Below are 12082 nucleotides of genomic sequence, written 5' to 3'. Positions count from 1 at the left end.
AGTAATATGCACTTTGGCAGGAAGAATGAAGCTGAATATTATTTAAATAGACTGCAGAAAATTACTGCGCCAAAGGATTTGGGAATTGTGGATAGACAATAAGTTGCTTACAGGTTTGTGGGAGGCAGGGAAGGCAAATGGCCTTTTATTTCAATGGGACTGGAATATAAAAATTAGGAAGTCACGCTAAGACTTCCTAATTTTTGGACATTGATGTTATGGAGGTAATCTAGACCCTAATTTAATTCCTTTTTAAAAAAGGAATGTGTAAGTTGCTGTGTTCCAGATATGATTGGCCCTCCACTAAGTTTTATTCTTGCAGCAAGTTAAATATGAAAGAATTGGCATAACTTTACTCTATTGATATACTTAACAAAATAATGGAATATTTAGCCACTGTTTATCACTATCTATCAGCAAGTTCCAAGATAGGTAGCATCCCACTAATAAACACTCTTGGCAAAGGCAATTCAGCAACACAGTTATTATTCTAATCTGTTGTCTCTTTCTAGTTCAGTAGAAAGAAAATTGAAAGAAACAAGCTGCTCTTTTGATTTTTGTTAAAAGGAAGCCTCTCTATCTAAAACTCCACTTTAGCAGCAGCAAGCTCAAGCTTTCGGCACCAACAGCCAGCAAAAATCATACACATTAATTAGATGACCTTGTGATTTAACTATGCTCTGAAACTACTGTATTGTTAATGATTCGTTTAGTCGTTTTAAGCTATGAACTTGGTGTCTTGTATCAGTTATTCAGTCTGGTTCTGGTTGTTAAAGTCTGATTTAGAAGTGTTTGGGATTAATTTTGAGTGTCATTAAATTTTACAGTTATAAATACAGGGACAGGGAAGCTGTTCTGATTTGGCTCTCTGTCTCCATGTTGTAACAATTTCAGAAAACTACACTGGCATTGGAAGTCCAGAGAGAATTCACTTGATTAGTTCTCTATATCGGGGATTTTCCTCCAAGATGAGGTTTGGCCTGTATTAGGTAGAGTTTAAAAGAATGAGAAGCAACTTTATTGAAACAAGATTCTTAGAGGACTTGACAGATGTCGAAGAAATGTTCTCCTTGAGGGAGAATCTAGGACCAGAGAGGGTTCAGAAAAGATTTACATGGATGTTGACAGGGTTGGAGGATTGAGCTATATGGAGAGGCTGAACAGGCTGGAGCTGTTTTCCCTGAAGCGTCAGAGATTGAGGGGTGACCTTATCAAGGTTTACAAAATTGAGGGGCATGGATAGGGTAAATAGACAAGGTCTTTTCCCTGGGGTCAAGGAGTCCAGAACTAGAGGGCATAGATTTAAGATGAGAGGGGAAAGATATAAAAGAGACCTAAGGGGCAACTTTTTCACGTGGAGGGTGGTACGTGTATGGAATGAACTGCCAGAGGAAGTGGTGGAGGCTGGTACAATTGCAACATTTAAGAGACATTTGGATGGGTATATGAATAGGAAGGGTTTGGAGGGATATGGGTCGGGTGCTGGCAGGTAGGACTAGATTGGGTTGGGATATCTGGTTGGCATGGACGAGTTGGACCGAAGGGTCTGTTTCCATGCTGTACATCTCTCTGACTCTGAGAGGGAATCTCAATAAGAGATTGTTCATATAAGACAGAGATGAAAGGAGTTTCTGAGGGAGGTGAATCTGGGTTTCTTTGTCTACTATATGGCTGTAGGGACAGAATCGTTGAGTATATTAAAGTCTAAAATGTCTGAAGCATTAACCTGAAACTACTCAAATTGGTAAATATTGTAAATTTGGAATTCATACTTGAATGGCAATTATTTTTAACCTAAGTAATGTTAGTGTCATTGGAACAGATATTGCTTCTGGAATATTTTGCAAAGTGACAATGTTTATGTCTTGGACTGCACATGTACATTTTAATTTTTGTGGAGTTGCATGCTGGTAGTGACATAGTGAGAGAGCTTGATTATGCTTTTCTGTAATTTTTCTTTTGTTATTTTATCTTTAACAATGGGGTTAGCAAATTTAGAAATGGAGGAGGGACATGAGTGAAGTGACTGAATTCAGTATCAAATTGAGAGAAGAGACAAGGTTAAATTTACCATTTAAATCTTAAAATAGTCACAAACTAAAGAAATGAGAATTCCATCCTATAAATTGTTTATTTCCTGGACAAGAGAGGCTAACTGCCAGTAACTTAGTGATTGTGTTAAAAGGTTACTTGCACTGATAATGACTAAATCATGTTCCGTGGTCTAATAACATCTCCATGATAATTATGGGGGTTAAGTACAAGATGATGTTTGTTTGAAGCTAATGATGGAACAGTGGAAATTGGGCAGCACCTTGTTTACTAACTCATGGTACTTTTACTTTGCTACATGATTCTTATAGCTAATTTGATTAATAATGGCATAAGGCCAGATTTGTTGAATGAATAAACTATGTAATGTATATCCTGGAATAGGAGAAGTTAAAAGAGCAGAAGAATTCCCATGGTTCATACACGATATTTTATTAAGTCTTGCTGATCTTTCAGATAGAGGTGGATTGGTAAGAATTTGAGTTCCTTTCAGATGAAAACTTTCCAATAATTGTGCAGACATAGCTTTGAAGCTGACGTGGTCAGATTTTCCTATGGTTCTGGGGAGGAAAACTTCTCTTTTGAATGGTGGGGAAGGCCAGTGGACTGAATGGCCTATTTGTGCTCCTATGTCAGAGTCATAGAGATGTACAACACAGAAACAGACCCTTGGGTTCAACTCATCCTGTAAATTCATTCTGAATAGTAGGATATTGTACCTGCAAGACAGAGAGGCATCACCCTACCCCTGGGACATCCAATTTCTTGAAGGTCAGCAGAGCAACTTAACCCCTTAATGGAGTAAACTTACATTATCATCTCCTATTCAGAATCATTAAGAACATTGCAGTTAAAGTTCTGACCACATCCTACAGTTACAAAAAAAATTTACACCAGATCTTGCCATTAAGAAATGATTTAATCACATTATTTCTGGGAATAATTAAATCACCTCATTGTGTCTTGAGTGGCATGTGACTTAAGGGGGAGTGGCTGGGGGGTTGTCTTGTGGGCATTGCTGACCGTGATTTGAAATCTTGTATAAAAGAAAGTCTGGTTCCTTTGTTCAGAAAGATTGCTTGACATGCTTTGCAAGCTCTGTGAAGTGTTAAGTGGTCCTCCAAAAGCTTGTACTTGCTTAATAAAATTTTGGTTGTTCACAGAAGTTGGTATATTGCAGTTGCATCAAATTTGCAAGAATCTCAAGAAAAAGAACCAAATAATCCATGCCAACCAGAAATCCTAATCTAATCTAGTCCCATTTGCCAGCATGTGGCCCATATCCCTCTAATTCCTTGCTATTCATACACCCATCCAGATACCTGTTACATGTTGTAATTGTACCAGCCTCCACCACCTTTTCTGGCAGCTCATTCTATACACGCACTACCCTTTGTGTGAAAAAGATCTTCCTTGGGTCCCTTTTATATCTTTCCCCTCTCACCCTAAACCTGTGACTTCCAGTTCTGGACTCCCCACTCCACCTCTGTTTCCTATCCATGACCTTATAAAGCTCTATAAGGTCATCGTTCTGCCTCCAACGCTCCAGGGAAAGCAGCCCTGGCCTATTCACCATCTCCCTATAGCTCAAATCCTCCAACCCTGGCAACAACCTTGTAAATCTTTTCTGAACCCTTTCAGGTTTCACAGCATCCTTCCAATAGAAATTGCATGCAATATTCCAAAAGTGGCCTAACCAATGTCCAGCCACTGCATGACCTCCCAAGTTCTATACTCTATGCTCTGACCAATAAAGGAAAGCATACCAATTGCCGCCTTCACTATCCTATCTCTTTATGATTTTATAAATTTAGACAAGGTCAATCCCTCAGCCTCCAACACACTCAGGAAAACAGCCCCAGCCTATTCAATCTCTCCCTATAGCTCAAAACCTACAACACTGGCAACATCCTTGTAAATCTTTCCTGAACCCTTTCAAGTTTCACAACATCCTTACAATAGGAGGAAGACCAGAATTGCACACAATATTCCAAAATGGCCTAACCAATGTCTGTACAGTCACAACATGACCTCCCAACTCCTATACTCCTTTATCTGACCAATAAAGGAAAGCATACCAAACATCACTTTTACTGTTCTACCCATCTGCGACTCCACTTTCAAGGAACTATGAACCTGAGCTCCAAGGTCTCTTTGTTCAGCAACACACCCCAGGATCTTACCATTAACTCCTGCTAAGATTTACTTTTCCAAAATGGAGCACCTCACATTTATCTAAATTAAACTCCATCTGCCATTTCTCAGCCCATTGGCCCATTTGATCACGATCCCGTTGTAATCTGAGGCAACCTTCTTCGTTATCCACCTTACCTCCAATTTTGGTGTCACCTGCAAACTTACTAACTATACCTCCTATGTTCACATCCAAATCATTGATCTAAATGATGAAAAGTAGAGGACCCAGCACTAATCCTTGTGGCACGCAGGCCTCCAGTCTGAAAGGCAACTCTCCACACCACCCTTTGTCTTTTACCTTTTGAGCTAGTTCTGTATCCAAATGGCTCGTTCTCTGTGAAATGTATTAGTGAAATACTGCTGCCAGTGTTTGGACTGCAATAGGATTCTCCTGTAGAATTATGCTGTATATGTATAGTGGCTCTGTCAAGTAGTTGCAATATTGTTTGCAGGTACAGATTGTAAACAATGCTACCTAAGTACAGCTATTGTTTAGATGAGAGAAATTTTGTATATTATGTTTGTAGAGATCTTCTGTCCATTGGTGTTGAATATTTAGTATAGGAGAAAGGAGAGGATGGAAAGTAGTCTTATAGTACATGAATATGCTCAAACATATATTGACTTGTATTTTGCCATACACTAAACAGATGGTGTTTGGAAAGATTCCCTTGGTATGTGAAGTCAAATCTCCTGGAGGAGCTAGATAACTGGGGCATAAAGCAGTGAGGCTACCATTAATAGCATGTTATAGAATAATTTAAATACTGTTTTGAAATATATCATAGAGATGCTTGTCCTAGTTGTTTTCCCAGCTATTTGGAACTTTGAACGTTACACAAAAAATACATTTTATTTGAGCAAAAACTGCTTATTTGTGTAATTTTAATTAATTCACAAGCTTAATACTAGTAAGATACACATCTGCAGAATTTAATGAGTTGAGGTATAAACTTGAGTAACCTAATTTTGTTTTTTATTGCTTACTGTCCTAATGAAATAAAATTATCCTATTATTAATATTGTGGGGCAAGAAATGGTTCACTTCATTGCAGATCAAACTACATTGCAACTTTGATCCAATCTCGATATTTACAGCTAGTTTAATGTTTTTTTAGGATGTTCGTGGATCTGCACACTATTTTTGAGTTTGAAAAATTGTTATAAGACTGTTGAATGAACATTGACATTTATCTGCATGGTACTCAGTTTTGTAGTATATCATGCCATCAAACTTTTGTTTAAAATAAAGGCTTAAACTGAGAGTGCTTGTTTGTTGATAAATTATATTTTCTTTTGGTTTGCCAAAACCATAGGAACCCATCAAGTGCAATTTGGTCATTCAAATTCACTGAAAGAAATGAATATAAAGTTTCTTTGTGAATTGTGTGCTTAAATTTTGATAGAATCATAGAATCCCTACAGTATGGAAGCATTTGGTCCATCAAGTCTATGCAGACCCTCTGATGAGCATTCCACCCAGACCCACCTTCCTACCCTATCCCTATAACCCTGCATTTCCCATGGCCAATCCACCTAACTTGCACATCTTTGGACTGTGGAAGGAAACCAGAGCAGATTGGGGAGAATATTGCAAACTCTCTACCATCACACACTCATGTGGATTTGAACCCACTGTGAAGCAGCAGTGCTAACCACTGAGCCACTGTGCTGCCCTTTTGTTAGTTTGGCTCCGTACCAGAGAGGCAGATGTGTTTGAGCCAACTTCAGGATTTGTTATGTAATCTAGATTCTGATCAATTTTACCATTTCATTAAGTTCATGGCTATCATATACTTCAAATCTGTATTCCCTGTCTTTACTCCATGTTTCATAATAATACTTAAGCATTTAGATGTGTACTTGCAATCCCAAGGCATGCAACGTTGTGGAGTTAGGATAGTTAGGTGGTTGATTTTGATTGACGCAGACTCACTGGGCTGAAGGCTTTATGCTGTGCTGTAGACCTCTGACTCTGATACTTGTGCCTAACAATTAACCTAGTTATGGGAGTGCTCCAGACTTCCATACCCCTTTTTGTGAAGAGCTGACATTGTATCAGTCTGTATGGGCTTTTACCAAATTTATAGCTCCTTGCTTTGGGCTATTTCACTCAATAGTTCAGTATTATATAGTGTGGGAGGAAACCAACCAGAATATCATACTTGTGCTGGCTGAGAGCACTATCCAACCTAATGTAATTTTCCAGGTCTTGTTCTGTACCCCTATAGGTAGCGGTATTTCTAATGTGTTATCACATTTATGGATGTACTTTCTGCCTGTGTCATGTTTTTTCAGACAGTATGTTTCCAATCTCCTTCACCCTCTGGGTGAAAAATAATTTCCTCAACTCCCTTCTAATCTTCTAATTATTTGATTGTTGACTCCAGGATTGGGGGGAGGCAATGGACTGTTGGTATTATCGCTGAACAGTTAATTCAGTGGCCCAGGTAATATTCAGGGGACATGGATTCAAACCCTGCCATGGCAGATGCTGGAATTTGAATTCAATAAAATCTGGAGTTAAAGGGCTAATGATGACCATGAAACCACTTTCAATTGTTGGGGGAAAAATCCCAGATGGTTTACTAACATTCTTTTAGGGAAGAAAATTGCTTTCCCTATTTGGTCTGGCTTTCACTTTACAAATACGGTCCTGGCTGAAATAAATAGCAGCGATGCTATCACTGACAATTGTGAGCAAATTGCGTGCTTACTAGGGAATGGACAGTGCCAAACACATGATGGCATTACGTAGTGTGTACATACGGCGTTATGCACAAATGCAGGAAAGCATGCATGGTTTTGAAGCAGTCTTCAGTGGTGGGCACCATAGAGTTGTCCAGTACTGATCTACTCTAATTCCATTTCCTAGTATTTGTCTGCTATGGTTGCAAGTCTTTCATCTAAATATTGAGAGTCATACAGCATGGAAACAGATCCTTTCAAACCATGTTCCCAAACTAATCTAGTCCCACTTGCCTGCATTTGGCCCGTATCCCTCCAGATCTTTCCTGTTCTTGTACTTATCCATTAGTCTTTTAAACCTTGTAACTGTACCTGCATCCACCACTTCCTCTGGCAGTTCACTCCACACACGTATCACATGGTTTTGAAAAAGTTGCCCCTCATGTTCTTTTCAAAACTCTCTGCTGTCGTACAAAAATATGTCCCTTAGTTTTGAGCTTCCTTCACCCTTGCTTGTTCACCTTATCTATGCCCCTCATGACTTTATAAACCTCTACGAGGTCACCCCTCAACTTCCTAGGCTACAATGGAAGGGGGGCTTACAGAGCAGGGCTAATGTGAAGTCCTGCCAGTCAGCTCCCTGTTTCCTGAACAGCTTGGCTCCAGGCTGCAACAGACAGCAACTTGTTGCCACCACACACTACACCCAGCACAGAGGCTTCATGTCTTCACAGATATGTGCCCTTGTCAGCAACATACCCACCAAAGCATTTACTCTGGTTCATCTGGTTCACCTTAGCAGAACTGTCATTCCTGGGTGGCATAAACATCTGCAGCAGATCTGGGGCAGGCAGTATTGCTTGCCTTTGGTTGTCCTTTCAGACTCCATATTGTAATGGCTCCTATCTCTATGATGATACTGTATCTTTTAAGTGATATGTTCTGCCCTGTTCTCCATAGAGGGATATTGTCACAATGATGCCAAAATGGCTCCCTTCGTTCATACAGTTGGTAAACAGTTTTGAGTTCTCCCTGGGTCTTTTTTAAAAGAATCAGCAGTTGGCAGCAACAGGCTCTCTCCAAACCAAAAGTATTTTGCTTTTGTGTTCTGTTAGTTGGTGACTTTTACTGACTGTTGGAGCTAAAAGCTTGAATTCTCTAGGGTGACATCTTAGACAGGAAGGTTTCCTTTGAAAAATCAAGTGAGATTGTTTCTTTCTTCTAAACTGGAGAGAGACAGCATGTGAGAATAATAACTGCTAAATTGCCTTTGCCGAAGGAATAAAGTTGTCAAATATTCTGTAACAAGCTCTCCCCTCCTCCCCTCCTCCCCTCCTCCCCTCCTCCCCTCCTCCCCTCCTCCCCTCTCCCATCAAAATTCCCTTCTAAGACATCAGTAGCTGAAGTTGGCCACATTGAATTGAAAAAGGTTATTGACCTGATTAGGAAATCGGTTGAGTGGTACTCTGAAAGGCAGGAATGATGTTAGAATCATTGCTAGAAGTGCAGCTCCCCAACATGTGGGTAACTTCAATTTTTTTTTTAAATTTCAGGTCTCCAGTTCATCATGGCTGGACGAGATGCAGAGCGGTATCTTTATGTGGACAAAAATGTCATCAATAACCCATTGACACAAGCTGATTGGGCAGCAAAAAAACTGGTGTGGGTGCCCTCAGAACGTAATGGATTTGAGGCTGCAAGCCTCAAGGAGGAAATGGGTGATGAGGCACTAGTTGAGTTGGTAGAAAATGGCAAAAAAGTCAAAGTCAACAAGGATGACATCCAGAAGATGAACCCACCCAAGTTCTCCAAGGTTGAAGACATGGCAGAGCTGACTTGTCTGAATGAGGCTTCTGTACTACACAATTTGAAAGAACGTTACTACTCAGGGCTAATCTATGTAAGTACTTTAACAGTTACTCAATTTTATTGAATTTTATGACATTGTTCAGTGATTATCTTTTGCCATCCTAATATGTATTTTCAATCTGTATTCCTAGTATTTCTGATTTATGAGCATACAAGGTAGGGGAAACATAAAATCACTGGCCTGTAAGCTTGTCTCCTTTTCTTGGTGAAATATATATCAAGCCATATCAGTCAACTCTTTCCCTTTGGAAGGGAAAGATAACATAACTGAATTTACAATAACTCTGGGTACATTTCTTTCCAAACCTTTTGAAGATATTTAATAAAGTTGCATGGTGACTGTTTTCACTAGTCTCAATTAATTCAGCTATCTTCTGTAGCACCATGTAATTTGATGTAAGGAAATGAAGCAAGTCCATACATTTTACAAAAGTTAATGTTTCCAAAGTGTATGTTAGCTTTTTTTTCTTTATTTGGATGTGACCAGCAAAATCAGCATTTGCCTGTCTCTAACTGCCCTTAGAACTGCGTGACTTCCTTGACCATTTTGGATGGCAGGTTAAAAAATTAATCACGTATTGGATCTGGAGGAGCATGTGGACTGAATTTTAAAAAAGCAGATTTTCTTAGCTAAATTTGTTTCAGCAATCTGTGATGATTGTCATGGTCAGCATTATTGAGACTAACTTTTAACATAAATTTGATCAACTGAATTTAAATTCCATTAATTGCTGTTGTGGGACTTAAGCCCATGACCTAAGCATTATGTTGGGTTTCTGGATTGCTAAAACATTGAAATTAATGCCACACCAACATCTGCCCCTGATGAAATAATACTTCCTAGCACCTTCTTTCATAATCTGTAAGACCAAAGGAATTGTAAACCATCTGGCTCACTGTGTCTGTTTCCCCATTCAGTAAGATCAGTGGCTGGTTTTCTGCCTTTTAGCACATACCATATCCCTTGATTCCCTTTGTATTCAAATCTGTATGAAGTTTTGCCTTTCAATATATCTTGACAATGAAGTATCCATTCTGCTCTGGGATGGTGAATCCTAATGATTGCAACCTTTTTCACTGAAGAAATTTCTTTATTTCGAACCTGACTGGCTGACTCCTTATTCTGAGACTGATTCTTGGTTCTAGGCTACCTATTTTGCCAATGTCCAAACACCACCTTAAAGCTTTTGGAGAAATACCCCCTTGTCATTCTTTGTTAATCTGTACTGATGCATTAGTCCTTTTCCAATCTCATTTGAATAGGCCTTTTCTTTGGATGAACCTTGTACTTTATTTTGCAGAAATTTTTAACTCGGTTAGTTTTTGAATGTAAAAAGCTCCAAGTCCCTTGTCCTTTCCAGATTAAAAAATCTATTAAATATGGGCATCAATCAAATAACTCTTCCTGTCTTTGGATATCTCCAACATTTGAGGGCACCAAAACAAAGTATTTTTAATGTGGGCTAACTACTTGGCCCACAGAATCTGTTCTGCCATTGGAGTAGGTGATGGTCTAGTGACTTATTGTGATACAATTCATCTGGAGACTCGGGTAATGTTCTGGTGATCTTGGTTCAAATCCTGCCATGAACTTGAAAAGAATCTGGAATTAAGAGTTTAATTACCATGAAACCATTATTTTTTGTTTTTGAAAAATCCATCTAGTTCAATAATTTCATTTTAGGGAGAGAAACTACCATCCTTGCCTTGTCTGGATTGCATCTGACTCCAAACCCACAGCAATGTGGTTGACTCTTAACAGCCCTCAAATGGTATAGCAGGCTACTAGTTTGTAACAACTGCTAGACTATCTGACAAAAAGAACTGAAACCGGACAGATCAGAGCATCAACCTAGATACTGGAAACAGCAATGGCAGAAATAGCCCTGTATTCCTGTTCTTCTGACTAACCTGAGGGCTAGTGCCAAAATTGCGAGACTTGACTCTCAAGCTAGTTAAAGAACAGTCTAATATAGTATACTCTCAGAATCGTATCTTTTTATAGACAATATCCCAGATGTCACCATCATCCCTGGATATATCCTGTCTCATTCTCAGAAGAGGCCCAGCTGAGCTGATGACAGCGTTATACATTTGGGAGGGAGTTGCCCTGAGAATCCTTAATGTGGAACTTCTGACTACATGAAGTCTCATGGCACCAGATCAAACATGGGCAAGGTAGCCTCCTGATTACCAAGCATTATCTTTCCTTGGCTAATAATCATTGCTTCCCCAAGTGGAACAATACTTGAAAGTTGTACTGAATTTGGCAAGGGCCCAGAATGTATTTTGGGAGGGAGATTTCAATGTCTGCCATTGAGACCTGTTTGGTCAGTGGGAGGGATGTATCCAGCGGGTGGCTGACAGGAGTGGAAAGGAGGGCAAGGGGCTGGAAAGGGAGTTGGGCGATGGGAAGGGAGATTATTTGAAACCTGAGAACTCAATCTTGAGTCCTTCAGGCTGTAGGCTGCCTGATGAAACGATCCCATAGTTTATGTTTGGTCTCTGATATAGAGAAGACCACATTCTGAGCACCAGACCCAGTTAACTAGGTTGGAGGAGAGGCAGGTGAACCTCTATCTTATCTGGAAGGACCGTTTGGGGCCCTGAATGGAAGTGAGGGGTGCTGTGACAGCAGGTTTTGCATCTGTTCCAGTTGCAAGGGAAGGTTTCTGGGAGTTCGGGTTGTCGGTGGGAAGAGTGGGACAAATCAAAGATTAACAAATGGAACAGTCCTTGCTGAAGACAGAAGGGTCGGGAGGGGACGATTCCTTGATGGTGGGGTCTAGTTGGAGTTGGCAGAAGTGTTTAAGATGATGTGTTGGATGCAGAGATTGGTGGGGTGGTAGGTGAGGACAAGGGGGACTCTGTCTTTATTGTGTGGGATTAGAGAAGTGGAACAGGGAGTGGCAGACTGTCTGGATGATTAAGTGGGGAAAGCACGTTGTTTGAAATAGGTGGACATCTGGGATGCTTGGGAGTGGAATATCTCCATGTCTGAGCAGATGTGCTGGAGGCAGAGAAATTTGGGAGAACTGGATAGCGTTCTTTGTAGTATACTGAGTGGGTGGAGGTATAGTCCAGGTAGTCGTGAGAGTGTGGGTTTTGTAAACATCCATCTGAACACTGTCACTGGAAATGAAAATTGAGGGGTCAAGAAAGGGGAGGTGTCAGAGATGGACCAAGTGAATTTGAGCGCGAGGTGGAACTTGTGGGTGAAGTCGATGAACTGCTCCAGTTCCACCTGGGTGTTGGGCACTGCACCAATGCAGTCATT

At 40.1% G+C, this 12082-nt stretch overlaps 1 protein-coding gene across 2 annotated transcripts in view; it reads left to right on the top strand.

The window, feature by feature from the left end:
* LOC122542322 (myosin-9-like) overlaps positions 1 to 12082 on the top strand; it is a 166044-nt gene that overhangs the window by 4333 nt on the left and 149629 nt on the right. For both annotated transcript variants that reach the window (XM_043679971.1, XM_043679970.1), the window contains one exon: positions 8490 to 8836. In XM_043679971.1, the coding sequence (XP_043535906.1) occupies positions 8504 to 8836 (333 nt within the window). In that variant the 5' untranslated portion in view covers positions 8490 to 8503. Of the gene's footprint in view, positions 1 to 8489; positions 8837 to 12082 lie in introns of those variants that run through there.

The sequence above is a fragment of the Chiloscyllium plagiosum genome, chromosome 39, assembly GCF_004010195.1.
Source record: "Chiloscyllium plagiosum isolate BGI_BamShark_2017 chromosome 39, ASM401019v2, whole genome shotgun sequence".
NCBI lineage: Eukaryota > Metazoa > Chordata > Chondrichthyes > Orectolobiformes > Hemiscylliidae > Chiloscyllium > Chiloscyllium plagiosum.
The sequence above is the reverse complement of the archived record's forward strand: the minus strand, read 5'-3'. Positions and strand labels throughout refer to the sequence as shown.